General features: G+C 45.2%; 1 protein-coding gene across 3 annotated transcripts in view; it reads left to right on the top strand.

Annotated features, from left to right (window-relative positions):
• The first annotated feature begins 3,419 nt into the window (after positions 1-3,419).
• Positions 3,420-17,318, top strand: part of DAB2IP (DAB2 interacting protein) — a 131,347-nt gene continuing 117,448 nt past the window's right edge. The window contains exons 1-2 of one of the 3 annotated variants that reach the window (XM_034067921.1): positions 3,420-3,708; positions 8,280-8,383. In XM_034067921.1, coding sequence (XP_033923812.1) covers positions 8,315-8,383 — 69 coding nt within the window. In that variant the 5' untranslated portion in view covers positions 3,420-3,708; positions 8,280-8,314. Of the gene's footprint in view, positions 3,709-8,279; positions 8,384-17,318 lie in introns of those variants that run through there. The other 2 variants (XM_034067919.1, XM_034067918.1) reach the window with 2 other exon arrangements.

Below are 17,318 nucleotides of genomic sequence, written 5' to 3' on the forward strand. Positions count from 1 at the left end.
TCCCTGCAGTGACAGAGGTGACAGAGAAGGGAGCAGTTTGTCCCTTGCCTTGCCCTGCCCCTGTGAGCTGATGAAGTGCTGCAAGAGAGCAGCCCAGTAACAGCGTTGAATCTTTGCAGAAATGTTAAGCATGATGGATGAACCTAATTTAAATCTCCCCAGAGCTCACTTCTTGTTCTCCAGACTCCTTGTTGCTTGTCTTTATCATCACATAGGAAGAAGCTGATGTTCCACTTCACTTCATCACCCTTTCCAGTTTAACCAGGGTATTAGCAGTCTCCATGATCTGGTCCCCAACCAGGCTGGAATTTCAGCTTCTTCTGATGTATTTTTTAAGCCTGTGCTTGATTTCAGCTTCCCCCTGGAGAAAAGGCTCCTAATGCTATGCCATTAGCAAAAATGAATCCGTTCTCTAGACAGCATCCAAAGAAAGATAAATATCATACATTTTTTTTCAGAGACTGATAAATAAAGGCTAAAAATACCAAGTATATACATAGATAATTAAAAAATACCAGGCAATAAAACGGACTTTGTAGTAAAGGCTGCTCAATCAGCAGGATTTGCTATGTATTGTTAGAAAGGGGGGTGATTTTCTGAGTGCCTGATATTCTCTCCCTGGCACCAGGTCTGGGTACCTGCAACTCTGCCTTCCTTTTGGACACGGATCTGATCCATTTCTTCAGCTTTTCAGGATTGAGGAGTCAGTGTGTCCATACTCATCCTCCTCATGTTGAGAATTAGCTAAGCTTTCCTTTCCTGTTTGTGCTGTTTTCTTCTCTCCTTTCCTTTTTGCCCTCAGAGTAGTTTTTTTCTTGACAAATACATCTCGTCTGTCTCCTCAGGTAAAGAATATGTTCCCCATCAGTCTCTCTGAGGGTAGAATTGCCATAGATACCTCTCCCCAAGCCACAGAACAAATGCCGTGTCCAGACAGGGCAGCATCCCAGTGGAGATGTGAACTCCACAGCAGTGAAAGGTGAGGAGCAGTGGAGAGAACAGGGAAGGTCCTCTTAGGTACCAGCGATACTGAAGGTCAACTAAACAAGCGGATGAACAGCACCAGAGAGAGATCCCACCCCTCTGCTCTGTCCCAGAGGCAGGTTGCCTTCAGGCACTGCAGGTCTGCGCATCTCATTTATCCTGCTGGGTCAGTGCTTTGGGGTAGGGTGGCCAGCAAAGGGGCTTCAGCTCCCTCTAGTGAGGCAGCTGGATTTGTGCTGACAACATTCGCTTCACCCGGCTCCTGGGTGAAAATACAAACAGCTTATTCCAGCTTCGAAGGTTGGGAAGTCTGCCCGAGCTGTCCAGAAGAGATGGGGCTGCAGCACTGGGCAGCCAAAGCCCACGGAAGGACAAGAGCAAAGGGCTGAAGTCCCTTTGCATGGATCAGAGAGCGCCTCAGTGTGCTGCTGGTGAAAGGATTATCTTCCTAGGTAATATTGGAGAAGATAGAGGAATAGATACATATCAAGTACACTGAAAAATAGCACAGCTTTTTTCAGTACTAGATTCAAGAGCCATTAATAGCACTTGCACAGGAGCACTTTGAGGAATATTAAATACTACAGAGCCCACGATGTCCAGGAACCTGACACAGAGATGAGATGAGATGAGATCCATTAAAGTGCACAGTGTGCTATGGCAAAGGTCAATGTCACTTCAGATCATTCTTTAACAAAGGAAAAGCTCTTCTTCCAGCAGATCTTAGTCCCTTTTTGAGAGCAGATGTCATCATTTTTAGCTGATGGGATGATGTGCCTGAGAGTTGAATTGTTTCCTGTTTTCCAGCCATTTCAAATAAGGCTCTTCAGTTCATATGACTGTCCCAGCCACCATCCTTGTGGCTGCAGAGGATTGTATGGCTCTGAGTGGTGCTTCAGGAGCCTTCTATGCTTTCAGGCAGGGACACAGTTGACTCAAAGGTTTCATTCCCACTGCTCAGCTGAATATAGTGGTTTTGTAACACACTTCAGACATTTGTGAGGGCACCAAAGGTAATGGCAAGAAGCTGGAGCTGTTTGGAGTAGTCACTGTGGCATTCAACCAGCCTCGTATTGTTTAATTCTAAATGTTTTGTGCCGGAGTGTAGCACAAAAGGCAAGTAATGCTCCCAGTTTGGCTTGTATGTAAATGCTCAGATAAGTGAGAGTATTTTATTTTAACAAGCTATAGTTCTGTAACCAGCATCCTCAGTTGTCTGAAAGCATGGTGAGAGCATGAGAAACTGTGGCATTATTTCTACTTAGAGCTTTAAATGACTGGGGAGTAAATCACTGATCCTGCTGCAGCCGAGCTGTGGGGACAGCCGGTGGGATTGCTGTGCTCTCTAGAAGTGTATTTAAGCCAAGATGCACAATAATTGTATTCTAACACAAAAAGTGGTGATACAAACTGTTATAGCCTCCACAACACCCCTCTGAGCCTTCATTAGCTGTGCTTTGAGATGAGTGTTTTTTCCGAGGCCACCATTACCTGCCCTAAACCTCTGCTTCATGACCAGTTTCATTTAAAAGTCGATTTTATGGCCTAATAAAGGTTTGACTTTTAACTATTTTCACGTGGAGTAATGGTTCTAATATTGCTGTAGGGGATCAACTGGAATTCACTCAGGGATCACCAGGGCATTGGGTGATATGTTCTCATCAACAGTTCTCCAGGTAATTGAACATTGAAACTGTTCGATTGAAACTGGATTTCCAGCCCAGCTGACAGGAGCAGGAGAGGTTAGTGAGGGCTTCATAACCCACCAGGCTCATAATGCACCTTTGTCCATTGGAAATCAGGCATTTTGGCATCTCTTCTCTCCCCCTCTCAACGCCTCATGAAGGGGGAAAGTTGGCTCAACTCAGTATTTGTTATGTTCTGTCATCATTTATTCCCAGGGTAATATTCCATTTTTAAACAGCACCATTATTCTAACAGCAGCTTCTAAATACCTCTTTGGATTCAGATTAAAGATCCATCTTTCCTCCTGGTCTCAGGTGGCCACCTAAAGCCGTCTGAAATGTAGTTTTCCTGCAGCCTCTCTTGAGTGTTTGGAATCACACAGACATTATAAATACCTGCTCTCCAGGGACTGCTTTTAATTCATAAGTGCTACCGTGAGCCGTGTTAAATCACTGCTGTCACTGTGTGCCTCCTCCTCTCCTCTGTTGGGTTTGTGGTAAGGAGTTCTTAGATAATGCAGAAATTAGAGGAATAACACCTAAATTCATTAAGCAATAAAATTAATGCGCAGAGTGTAATTGTGTGAGCAGGAGACCGGTAATTCCTGTTCCCTCTGGTTTCACAGAAACTCCACCCTGGCAGGCTCGGAGATGTCAAGCACTAACCCGGTGCACGGGGCAGGACAGGGAGGAGCACAACCCCATTGGCAGCTCACTGCTGAGCTCCGGAGCCAGCCTCACCTCTCCCAGGGCTCCCGCAGGATCCTCTCCACCAGCTGTGGGTTGTGATGAGCTCTTAGTGTTCTGCATTACTCCAGATGTCCTGGGGAAGTCTTGTCCTCTAAAGTCTCCTTTCCTTAAAGCACGTCCTTGTGCCACGGGGCAGGGACCTGGCCTCCTGCTGCCGGCCTGTGCAGCATTCCAGTCATACTTCTCTTTCTTGCTGCCTCTGATGAAGTCACCATCTCTACTTCTCTTATTCCTGGCTGGCTCGGAGTGCCATGGCATGTGTGTTGCTGACAAACACGGCTTCCTTTTGGTGAGTTGAGGGAGATGCTTTCTCGTTGCTAACTTCTCTCGTTCAGATTTGTACCTCCTTTTCTTGGCTGGAGTTGGAACAGTTACATAGCAGCAAATCAACTTGGTGGGAAGTGCTTGCTTGTTAGTTATTCCTTCCAGCTGGTTCTCTTTGCTTTTGTTCATCCTGTCTCTTCCACATGGTGATCCCTGGAATTGTGTGTGAGAGGAGAGCAGGAGAGGGGGAAGAGTGTGAAGTAAGATGAACAAACAGGAGTTAATGTAATTCATTCCCACTAATGAATGCATAATCCTGATGATCTTTTGGACTAGCTGTGATTCACAAGAGCAGGTAATGCAAATGTAAAGCATCTCACTTGCTAAGTGCAAAGTAAACAGTAGTAATACTTGTTTGTGTGTTTGTTACACACAATGACCTGCTCTGTGGCAGTGTTGGAGAAGTTGCAGCAAGGAAGGCAGTGATGCTGAGTGGGTTAAACAAGAGCTTTGGTGCCAGGAGCTCCTCACAGGCTGTTCTGCTGCCAATGGCCTGGGAGCCTTGGGGCTGCTCTGTAGCTATTCCACAGCATGAAGAACAGGCATGGAGGAGTGTAGCGAAGACGAATTGTTCTGTCAGATCGGGTGCCATCACTTAGTTAACAAATAAAATGTGTTTCTCACTGTACAGAAACAGATTCAGAACTGCTCGCAAGCCCTACCAAATGCTGCATTAAGGTGCCGTGTTTACAGTGCTGTGTGTTCTGGTGGCTTAAAAAGCCATCCTGGTGCATTACACCCCAAGCAGCTTTTGGACCCAGCTCTGTGTGGTGACTGGGGAGAGGTTTCGGGGGGTTCATAACTTCAAGGAAGTTTCTGTCTGAAGATCTTATCCTGCACTGGGGGAAAGCCAAAACACTGAAGCCTTCTGTAAATATTTGGAAGAGCAGGAAGCCCTTGGGTTGGTTTGTTCTTGCTTCTGGGTCTGTGTGAGGTAGATGAGCCCCAGCCCAGCATGGGTCTGGGGCAGACACTGAACAGTGCTTCTTGTGCAGAGGTTCAGAAGGTGTTCATGAATGAGAACTGGGAGGCTCCTCAGGGGCATGGTTCTGCACTGGGGAAAGCCAAAGGGAGGCTGAGTGGAAATGCCTGGATAGCACTGGGCAGGCTGAGAGAAGTACAGGGAAGATGCTGTCAGGAGAAAATTAAACAAGGGATTTCAGTCCGAGTGGCCATGATGCTCCTCACTGTTCACATGAACCTTTTCCAGCCCAAATCTGAGCTTTTTTCAGAGCTCCTAAAGGGCCAGGTAATATATTTATGTGTGTCTGCCTGATTCAACTGTCCATCAGCTTCTTATTGCTCATCTGTATATAGCCTGTCCTTTATCTGGGTGTTGTGTTGCAAGTGGCAGGGAATCAAGAAGCCATCCCTGTCTGTGGGTATTTGTTCCTGCATGCTGGCATCTCTGCTGTGGGTGCTGTGGCTTTCCACACTACACCCAAGGAATCCGTTTTCAGACCTGGTATTCCTGCACTATAATCCTCATTTAATAGACTGTTACTTCAGTGATTTTCAGGCCTCTGTGTCATAAAAGAAAGATTTGGAGGGTTTAAGTTCATAACAAGTTGAGGACTTTGGGAGAGCAAATAGCGGCCTTAGATACTGTGTGTCTAAGTCCTCAGATCAAATCTGATACAGAGCAAATAAATGGACAAATGAAGGTATAATCCTGGAATTTCTATGAGCTGAGGGATGATATTAAGCTAACAGAGAAACTCACTGTCTAGTGAGGATGTTATCTGATAATACTAAGTGCTTCTGGAAATGTCATTCTGTGGTTAGCTGCCTGTGGTAATTCTGTTCCTCGTTCTGGAATCCTTTATCTTGGGATACAAAGTGGATTGCAGATATTCATTAATGAAACCTTGCAGTGTTCCCATGGGGTTTGCCAGGTTTTTATCAATTGTGAATCTCACGAAGAGCATTAAAATGGCAAAGGGTCACACTGTAGTGTGGAACCTGTAGGTCACACTGTAGGTAGCACCCTGGACTCTCTGTGCTATTGAGGGTATGATGGGCTGCTGTAGAGTCTGTCCAGAAGTAGACAGGACAGGAGGAAGGAGCATCAGAGGCTGTGAGGAAAAGGCTGAAGTCAGATACTGAATCTGATATCAGATCATCTGGTCCCATCTGCCCCAGAAGAGAGGAGGGAGGAAGCTCATTGTACCTGAACCTGTCCTGGCAGGCAGAGCTCTGCCACAGGAACCTTTGAGATAGGCTTGAGCACACATTACTCTCTGCAGAAGATCAATTCCAGTGTATAATGTGTCAAGAGAAGACTTCTCCCAATGGCCAACCTAAATGTCTTTTGCTGTAAATGGTTAGCCATTCTTTATCAGCCTCTAGTGGCTATAGAGACTTAGTTGTTGCCTTACAGTGACCTGTTGTGTGTGCGCTTGCTATATAGCAGACATGGCTAATGCCCATCTCAAGGCAGAGTAACCCAGCCTAAGACTTCTCCTCTAATCCCAAGGAAGTAAACAGGGCAGTTCAATCCTTCATGTATTCATACTATTCGCTATGTAAAACTGTTCTGCTGTACCCTTCTGGTAGTTAGGAGTTACTCATTTACCTGTAAGCTATTTTTACTTCCCTTTAAAACAAACATCTCCCCCCTCCCCGCCCCAAACACCCACACCCAACCCTCCTGTGAGATATTCCTGGTTCCTTCTAAAGGGTTTTGTAATGTGTCTCTCCTGCAGAGATTCCCCTCTCCAGCAATACCCACACGACTTGAGTTAAACTAAATGGAGGTTTGACTCCACTTGGTGAACCATAAACTTAAGGCTGATAGAGAGCTTTAGGTTCTAGCCCATCATTTGTTTTGGTCTGGCTCACACTGATGTGTTTGCTGCTCTGTTTTGGGTATATATTAACAATGAAGTAAGAATTGAAGAGTATGGTTTGTGACTTTGGTGCAGTCAGACCCAGATACTGATCAGCTCTGGGCCATAACACACTCTCCCTTTCCCTGACCTGTGTGGTGGGAAGAGGAAGCAGATTGGGAGATCACTGAAAGTGAGACCATTGTGCACTTTGCTCCGACAAACCACAGTGGTGCAAACCCATAGTGCTGTAACACCTACACGGAGCAGTGTGTACCTGCCCTCTGTGCCGAAGGTAAAAGGTGCGTTGGGTTGAGGAAGAAAGCTCTAGGACTGTGCTGCAGGCCCCTGGGAAAGGCATTTCTTGCAGCTGCTTTTCACCTCACCCCATGCTTCCTGTTTTCCAGCCATGTATATGAGAAATGTGTTTATTTTTCTAGTCATTAGGAAAATGCAAAGCAGCTTCTTCAGTGGTTTTGTCATCTCCAACTCACTTTCAAAACGCTGTAATCAAGTAGGGGTTTATGACAGTCCAAATATAAAAGTGGCCACTGTTCAAAGGAGCCCAAGTGTGAAAGGAGCTGACGTGTGAAGGATTTATTGCCTCCTTGAGGTTCAAAGAGCAGCATTCTGCAAAGAAAGTGGCCAAGACATTAGAAGGCTTGGCTGGAAGTTGTGAAAGCCATTGTGAACTGCTGGGTTTGGCTTTCACACAGGCTGCGTGGCTGCTGGTGAGGGATTATGGGCAGGATTTGCAACCAAGGAAGATGTCACTGAACACTTTGCCCAGTCCATGGGTGGACTCTCACTGTCTGTCCTTGTGGAATAGTTTAAGATATGTTTCAGGACCTGCTGAGTGGAATTGCAGGTATCAGTTGTTCCTTATGGATCCTGAGTGATGGCAGATTTGGCAAGGGGAGAACCTCACTAAGGGGACAGCCCTCCTTGCCAAGACCTGATGACAGCAAACTGCAGATTGCAGAGGCTCAGGACTGGCATGGTTTGAGCAAGAAGCTTGTTACCAGGTCTGAGCACCACTGAATGGCAGCTTGGAAATCCATCTATTTTTATGAGATCTATGGTGCTTTCAAAGAGGGTTTGTGAACCAAGGGAACACCAGCTCATAATAGCTGCTGACCTTAGCTAATACTGCTCTAAATCTTCTCAGTGTTAGGCGTATTTGCTAATTTAGCCTTTCGAGCTCCCTCCCTTCCTCACCTGCAGGGAAGGAGGTAAGTATCCACATTTTATACTTTCATAAATGCAGGGTTTAACAATTTTTCCTAGTTACAAAGCAAATTGCTGGAGGAATTAGAGAGGCAGCTTCAGCATCCTGTGCCTGTAACCCCATTAGCAGCTTCCCTTAGGAGTACCAAGTCCACAAGTGCACGGATCTGTACTTTGCATATAATTCCCACTCAGCTCAATCCATTTTCTGTTTACCTATCTGCAGACTGGAAGTAATGATAATGCCAACCTGTCAGGCATTATCTGGAGCTTACAGTTGTGTAAAAAATGCTAATTGTAGAAGGTGAGAGTCTTGCTGATTGAACACCGTTCTGTGGGAAACAGTGGGGTTGTTGTGTTGGCTCATTTGCAAGAGCATCTCCAAGGAGGAAGCCCCGTTCTGCATGGCCTGCTGGTGTTCCTGGGCTCTTCCTGTGCTCCCGTGTTTGTAACTGTCCTTTGGTTTGTGTTCCACCCGCAGAGTCCCCCCCGGAGAGGTGCGGGCAGAGGCGCAGCATGCCCAGCGGGGTCCCCGAGAAGAACCCCACCATGGAGCCTGCTGCCACAACACCCTTCCGCGTCACGGTACGTGTCTATCCCCATCCCAGAGGTGTGGGAGGGGGGGTTGCTGGAAGGGAAGAGAGAGGTGGTGTGTGTGAAACTACTTGGTAACTTACTCCACAGTAAATGTGGTGGTGGTAGATGCTGCCAGCAACAAGCAACCGTAAAGTATTTCTTGGTAAAGCAACAAGATCTGGATGTGAATCTGGAACAGGTTTTGGTAAGTTGTTCACTTGGAAGACTTTCCTGGTGAGGTTTCCTTTGTGAATCCTAGGGTAATGCAGTGTATTCCTGGATATATTTACTGGTCTGTAACTGTACAGGATGTCTTCATACTCCTACAGAGTATTTTCTAATGTATCATGAGCCTGGACACATTTACAGTTAATGCAATAGAGTCTTGGGATGCTTTGTAATCAGCTGAAGTTGTGTAACATTTCAGGTAACCTCCAGTAACAGTAAGAGAGAAATCTAGTTAGAGGTTTAAAAACATAAGTCCGAGCATAAAGTACACCCAGCTGGAGATGGCTCTACCCAGTCTGAGCGACAGCCATGGCAATCAGAAGCTCATGTTGTCAAGAAGAAAGTGTCTGCTATATGTGTACAATAAGGTTGCACAGAGGTGTTTTTGTTCAGAGAAGAAGCCTTGGAGGTTTTCTCTGCAGGCCACACCTGCTCTCCTGGCTCAGGCACTCCATAACAAACCTGGATAGGTAGAACCAGAATTTCCAAGGCAAGACAATGGTGCAATCTAAAATAAACCTGAGCACACCCAGTTCACCTGAGAGCGTTTGCACGGGTGAATGAATCATCAACAGCAGTTTGTTCAAGGAGTTTACTTTAGTTCTGTAAGCTCTGAAGCTCGTGCATGCTTCACACTCTCTGTGGAGGTGAACTCTGTAGCCATGATATGCAAACACCTACCAAAAATATGAGAGTGTGGGTTTTGGTGCTGTCTTATTTGAATAGTGAAGTAATGAAAGAAGTGAGTGGATGGCAGGAGCCGAGCTCTGTGTTGGTGTGGGTACACCATGTGGCAATGACAGAAGACAATGAAATAGAAAAACAATGGGGTATGAGATGTGTTTAAGCATTTGTTGCAGGGTTGTGTTTGCTTTTCTTCTCCTGGAGTGGATGAAAGGTATTCTCCTAAGAGATCCCTGTTCAATGAGGTCAAAGCAGAGAGGGATCATCTTTTGGTTTGATGCCTCTTGTGGCATCACCTTTTTTGCTAAGCAGAGTGCCTCTTTTTCAATGCCAAGAAGGAAAATGATCTTTTTCCCTAACCCCCTTGGTCCACAAGCCATACACCCTCTCTCTGAATTGATCATCAGTTACATATGCTCCAAAACTCAACATAACAGGCAGACACACAGTAAAGCTACCTGGACAGGCTTCTGCTGCATGCTTTGCATTTATCACAACCTGTCCATGTTAGTCAATGTATATCATTGAACCTTAAACAATGTACTACTTGTTGAAGAAAGAGGCAAAGAATAGAGGGAAAATCTGGATTCTTCACAAGACAGAGGATTTGGGAGTATTTTTCTTAGTGTACTTGTAGTCAGTGAAAAAAAATGCTGTTTATTCCTTTCCCAATGGCATATATCCTGCTTTGTGCTTTTAGAGACTTTAGTCCTGTCTTTAAGCAGGTTAGCTCTGAATAGTGAAACAGCCTATGTGGAATGTGGTTGCTTGCTTTGACTGGCTCTGTTATTCAGTATGGATAATGTTATTCACATGGATAATACATAGCATTTGTCTTCTGTGAGTTACAATCCACTATCATCTCATTTCTGTTCCTGCTCAGCCCTCTGAATGTTATTGCCATTAATATGAATGGCTTCATTACATACAGTTTTTATGGCTGCCCAGATTTCAGCAGATGTCTGACTTAAGAAATATATTCTCCCTCACCTTCCTTCATTAACCAGAGGAACATTAGCAGTCAGTCCACTCCAGCCACTGGGAATAGTAATTAGTGCTTTAGTTTAGTGGTAATGGGATTATTACTTTGGAGCCTGCTGTTGTAGGTTTTGATGTCGTAAGCTTTTCATATTTTACAGCTGATTGTTCTTCCCTGACATCTCCATCCTTCTGCCTCTGAGCCTCCAAGGGACCCGTAAGCTCAGGAGCCATCAGATTCAGCTATTTTGACAGTGTTGCACTCCCAGTTGCTTTGTGTGGACTATAAGAAACCTTCCTGACTGCCGCATTAGTGCCTAAATCAGTAGATTTCGTGCCTGTCCATATAAAACTTCATATAAGCAGGAACTTCTGGTTCTAATGAATTTATTATTGTATCTCATATGGAAGAGATGCACATGTTTGCAGGAGAAATCTTCAGAGTTAAATGGTGTTGTTGGGACTTGTCCTTGTCAATGATTCCACCTCTTGAAGGAAGAGACCTAATTAACAAGTGTTTCAGTAGAAGTCAGTATCTAAGGACAGAAAAAGGAAGACAGAGGCTTGACTTAACAAGAGATGTCAGTTAAATATTGTCTTCTTACATAGTCATCCAGAGTTGTGTGCCCTGAGAATGGGTAATTGGCAGGAGCTGGTAATGCTCAAGAGCTGTAGACATCAGTGGAACCAAGGGCAAATGCTGGACTCTCCTCTACACCCAAGGGACAGTAGTAAAGCCTCATTGCTGACTGGTGTTTACCTTTCAGGAGAATACAGAGAAGCTTTTAGCCTCTCTGCATTGAATCCAAATAGCTTAAGGTGTGAGCTGGGTTAATCCTGAAGCATGTGTTGTGTTTTATCAAACACAGGGACCAGAAGATGAGAAGCTCTGCTGGGTATTAATTAAATCCTCTTGCTCTGCCCACCTTGCAGGGGAATCAGAGCAAGGGTGGGATTGCTGAGACTTGCTGTGGGATAACTTCTCTCCCATCTCATTAGAGTACTGCCATCTATTGACTGCTTTCTTTAAAGCCTGATTTATTTACTTCTCTGTGCAAATATCCCTGGCCAAGCAGGAGTCCAGATTGCCAAAGAACTTGTGCAGAAGAGTTGGAGTGAGGGATTGGATCCCGGAACCAGAATGAATTCTTGCCGCTAGTCTACCTCACTGACTGTGCAAGGAGCATCCTTCCAAAAAGAGAACATTAACATGTGTAGTCTGAATGTTTTTAAACAGCTTGAATGGTTCTCTGCCTTTCTTACAGATCTGTGCCTGAAGAAGCATCTGTGTACTCTCTCTTACCCTGAAATGCTGGATGGAGTTTAGGATTTCCTTCTCTCCAGACCTTTAATCCTCAATTCTAGTATCAATCATTTGCTTTCCAGGATCTCAGGAAACACTTCTGTGGTTTTGGTAGCCACATTGGCTACAAACACCCACCAGCAAAACAAAACCCAGACACTCTGCAGGTATAAAGCTACGTGCTCAGGCTGTCCATTGGTGGGTGGTGCAAGCTGGACTGGAAGGGCAACAGTTGTCAGAGAAGATGCAAAAGCCAAACCCAATGGTATAAACCCTCTTCACTGGCTTATCGTCAGTCATGACAAGGAATATCATCTCCTCATTCTCTCATGTTCCTCCATTATCTGCTTCTTGTCTGTTGTCATGCACCTCAGTGTGATGTCCTGCAGCAGGAGCTTCCCTTTGTGGCTCAGTCCTTAAACTGCTTTCAAGCCCTTCAATAACGGGGTTTTATAGCGGCAAAGAAATAGGAAATCATTTTAGGTTTTAGTTCTTCTGCTTGGAATGTGAACTTGTTTTCCAGCAGCTTTTCTGCTTGTTTGCGTTGGGTACACAGCAGAATTTACAGTGATACATTGTAAGCTACTCTGAAGGCATTCCTCCATCTCTCCTGTTTTTAATCCTTGATAGATGAAGTATTAAATACTAATGACATCCCAGCAAATGGAAACTGCTGAAGAGATGAAAGTGAATGACCCTTTAGCACCCTTTAGCACTCCTCTCCACTGAATATAATCCCAAATAATGGGATCCTGGTTCAAGCTGCTGTGGACAAGATAGTGAAGGATTTTTCCCCAAGATTCTGCCTGCACATAATCCACACCATTTCCCTCTTTTATTCCCCAAAAGCAGTCCTATAAATTGTATTATAATGGTTTTCCTTTAGAGAATTTGTCTTCCTGTGTTATGTGAAGAGCTGAGTGGTGCTTCCCTCAGTGTGATCACCCCATCTTTAATTGAAGTGTAATTGTTTACTAAACCATTCCAACTAGAAGGGAAGATTACTGTCATTTTGCTCTGTGGCTGCATACATTAAAATACCCCTTTTCCAGGGAGTGATTTTAAACAGTGCAGGAACATTATCACAGATGATATACAAACATAAAGCTATTATCATTAAACTGTCAACTGAATTTGGGTAACCAGTGTTAGTGGCAGTAAGAAAGATGTAAATTACTTTGAGAATGTATCTCTCAACTCAGCCACTGTTTCTGGACCAGGACACACTTGGAAGTGTTGGGTTGGAAGAAAAACAAGCTCATTTTTGAGTTATTTCTATCTCACTGTGTTCAATGAGGAGCTCTAACCTGACCCTCAGATTCTGTGGTGTCAGGTACAACAATGTCATGCAGACTTTGTACTCCTAAAGCATCTTGTGTTGATGGATTTCCAGGCTCTCCACAAAGGTATCTCTTTATTAGCACCCTTGTTTTACAGCTGGGAAAACAGAGGTAGGGAAAAGTTAAGTAACTGCAATTTGCTCATGCAGCAAAGCCAGGAAATATGTCCTGAGCTGAATTTCTTGGTTTCTAATTCCCAGCCCTGGTGTTAACCATGAGCTAAGCTGCTCCTAATTACTGCTCTGAAATCCTCCTTCAGTTTCAAGAGAATTGAATGTTCTTCGCAAGCTTGATCCTGTCATGTGAAAATGAGTAAGTGGTTTTCTGGCCTCCCAAGTCACTGCTCCCAGGTCAGACGTGCCTGGCTCTTTACTGGCTCTGCCAGAACCCCATGTCAGATTTCCAATCGCTTGTTATTAAAATTAGAGCTCTCTGTCTTACTCTTCCAAGTCATCCTCTCCATGTAAATCTCTTGGTGGTTTTGCTCTTGAGTTTTTTGCCTGTACCTTCTGAGACATGGGATAAACTGTAGTTAAAGCATGAAAGAGAGATAAAAGGTCATCTTTTCTTCCATCCTCACTGCTGCCTAGCACAGGAATTGGAAAATGAGGCTGGTTGTAAATACAAAATGTGTAGCTCTTTGAGTCTGACCTTGTAGATTGAAAACTTCCCAAGGAAACTTGGAGGTTCCACTTGGGGGAGTACTGGAAGGCAGCACAGTTAAAGCTGTGTGGGGTTGTCAGATTTCAGCAGAGAGCTGCAGTTCAAACCACTGTGGATTTATTATGTGCATCAAGCAGGAGACAGGAATGACAGGATAAAAGACATGGTGCTATGACCTGCTTCACTGAAAAGGGCTCAGCAAGGCGGGTATGGATTTTTTCCCCATTCTGAACGGAATGTGTTCCAGGGAGGTCTCCTCTTCAGAGCCTGTAGCTGTCTGAAGGACACGTCTACAGAATGGAAGAGGCATCAGGGCTCATTCACAGCAGCTTCATTCACACACTGAGGCCACTCTAAGAGTATTAGTAATCCTGCTTTAGTTCTTGTGGGGTGGAGCATGGTGTTGGGCTGCTTTTGATTGCTGTCAGACTGACATGGTTGGGCAGCAAAGGCTGCAGGGCTCTGCAGGGGCTGCCCAGACAGCAGCAAGGCTGGCGCTGGGACAGGGCAGGAAGAAGGGGATGGGAGATGACCTGGTACTGTTAGCATCTGTTAGATGCTTTGTATGAGAAGAACTAATAGAGCTTGGTTGGCTCCTAAAGGATGAGGATCCAGACAGTCTGCAGTCAGAACCTCTTTAATCTGCAGGATGCAGCTTCCACCAAGAGGGAAATAGCCATGAAGCACTGAATTGCTGTGCCCCAGCCACCACTAAAGCAGGGAGAAAGTCACCTTTTTGCCTCCACTGTTGGGCAGTGGGTTAAGAGGGGAGCTTGTGTTTCTAGGGAAAACCAAGTCAAGTAGTGCATTGTTCCCAGGTGAGGAAGGGGAAAACAACATTTCAGCAGGTTGTCTGGCTCTGCAGTGAGTGTAAATTAACCCAATTCATTGATTCTGTGTAGCTATTCCAAATGTTTACACTTCCTCACCCCACTGGGGCTATGAAAACCAATGGCTTTAGCGGAGCATTGTTCAGGGTGAAAAGGAGGCTGATGGCAGAACATCCTTGGAAACACCCTTGGAGCTGTGACAGAAATCCTTGTACCAGGAAGGAGACTGGAGACAGGGAAGGAGTGAGAGTGAGCTCCAAGTGCCTCTTCCTGGAAAGCCTGGGGAAGCTTTTGTGGGAGAAACCTGTGTTGTTCTCAGGATGTTTCTACTCTTTGCTTCCCTCCATTCCTCCACTGCTGTGGAAGCAGCTCTGTAGAGAGCCCACAGGAAGGATATTTTAGGCTGTAAGTGGGGCTAATAGGAAATGCTGATTCCCATTTCATTCTTCTGATCAGTGTGTGCTGGATGATAATTACAGTGACAGTACTTGACACTTCCATAGCACCTCTCATCTGAGGCTGTTAAATTGTTCTGTCAATCGGAATGAAGACAACCTTGCACTCACTGTGGGGTTGCAACTCATCATAATGCCTTCAAGTAAATGGGGAAACTGAGGCATGGAAAGATGAGATGACTTTCCCCACCTTTCAGAATCTGCCTAAAAGGGTTGTGACTGCATAGTAGTGCTGCTGGTCATCTGGTAAGGAACAGAAACAGCTCAAGGCATCATTTAAAATGGTGACGGTGCTTCAAACTGTCCACATGACTGTCCTTAACTCTCTGAAACACATTTGTTTGGCATTTTCTGTGGCAATTTCACCATTTAATACATGTTCAGGTGCTCTGTTGTATTTTACGTTGCAATTGTCTGGATTCCCCCTGCAACAACAGACAAACAGCCTCAGGTTTTCACTGCTTTTCCCAGCAGAATGGTTTGTTACCAGTTCTTTAGAGCCTCCCATTTCCAAAGGACAAGTTGAACAGCAGTGGTTACCTCTTGCTCATCTCCAAACTGCTACACCACCAGATGTGGTGCTATTTCCAACCCTTCCCAGGAAGTCTAAATGCAAAGATCCTTTATTAAGTAACAGGCTGCAGGGACACAAGTGGATGTGCCCAGTTTCATTTCTGGGGGAAGAATGAAAGGCAGAAAGTAAACAAACAGAGGCTTTAATTTATTGCAAGCTCCAGGCACTGCAGAGCTCTCAGATTGCTGCGAGCCCACAGAAAAGCCCATTAAAATATACAACTTGACAGTCTGCCTTTAATTTGTTTCTGGGTCACAGATAGAGAATTGTACTGTAGCTACAAAAGGGAGGATAATAAACACGTTCCCTTCTCCTGCTTTCAATAGCAGTGATACTGTGCTTTCAGAAAACAAGCCCAATATGTACAGTGTGCTTAGAATCTCTTAGAGAGCTCCTGTAGAACACGAGTGTCCGTTCAATCAGGACCTTCATCTCTGAACTTTTTCCATTGGGGAATCTGTATTGCTTTAGCTCATGGATGGTGAGGTAGTAACTTAGATATGAAGTTGATTGCAGTGGAATGAATAGAAACGTGTGTTATTGCCACAGTTAACACTGAGTGTTCTACCAAGTTTTAACCTAGTTTCTGAGGTAGGTTTTTCTCACTTAGGCTAAGCCCTTCTCTTTAATAGCCACGACTATTACCTTAGTAATATATGTATACTATATATATAATATACCATCTTTTGAGCTATAATGTGTTGGGCTTGCAGTGTGATTGATGGCTGTGTACTCTGGTAAGAACTCAGGCTGCTGTGACAGGAGACTGTGTAGGAGATGCTCTGGTCCATTTGGAAGTGATCTTGTCTGCCTTGTTCATGCTCTGGAAGTGTCTGACTGAACTTCCACAGGTATGGAAAACCTTATGGCACTTGCTGCTAAATTACATCATTTAGAAGCTGTTTTGTGGTTTTCTTCCTTCCGTCCCCATCCCAAACTGGTGCTGCCTCATGTGAGAGTGTTTCTCCAGGTGGGGACACTGTTGTTCCAAACCAAATGCAGCTTCTTCAGACTGCAGGTCGGGGGTGGTCTCATGGTGATTAATTACATGGTTTCGTGATACTTGCAGGTGAATAACTGGCTCCTGCTGTGGGTCTGTGTGTAAACATACATGTTGGGATAACATTGATCTCTATATACTTTTCCCAAACTTAGTTACCATGGGAACAGCCTCACTTTCTCCTTCATGCTGTCACTTCTCCTTAGCACTGTACACTGATAAGCAGACTGTACTTGTCCTCCCCACACTCTTTTATTCCTTGTGAACAGTGATAGTCATGGCTCAGGCATCGAGGATCATTTGGGAGAGGGATGATACAAGCTGTAAAGCCTTTCCTGAGGTATTCAGGTGTTCCTGAGCCTGGTGCTCTGCCAGCAACTTTCCTGTCTTTATCTTCCCACATAATTACAGGGAATCATATCTTACCTGCAACATTCTTCAAAGCACAAGGAAATCAGCTGCAGAACTCATCACCTCTTCATTTCCTACATCGCTCTGTGTAGTCATGTATGGAGCTCTGCAGAACGGGATTCCCAGGGATCAGCAGGACCTGCCTCTGCTCGCCCGGGTCTCCTCCCTCCCTTCCTGCCACTCACAGGATCATATCCACACACTTCCCATGATGTGACAGCCTGGCCCAGTTGCCATAAAGGATCAGGTTCCCATCGCACCTCTGCAACTGGTGGGAGCTTTGCCCAGTTGTGTGCTCCAGGCTGTGACGTGCTGGGCTCTGTTGACTCTGTCATGCTCAGGGAGCAGCTGGACCCTGAGGAGTTGCACTGTCACTCTGCCTCCTGCCAGGACCACAGCAGTGTCTGCCTGAGCTGCACTGACCTCCGCAGCCGCTGTCCCGGGCATGCAGGTAGTGTAAGGAAAGGTGCAGCCCAGC

The sequence above is a fragment of the Melopsittacus undulatus genome, chromosome 11, assembly GCF_012275295.1.
Source record: "Melopsittacus undulatus isolate bMelUnd1 chromosome 11, bMelUnd1.mat.Z, whole genome shotgun sequence".
Lineage (NCBI taxonomy): Eukaryota > Metazoa > Chordata > Aves > Psittaciformes > Psittaculidae > Melopsittacus > Melopsittacus undulatus.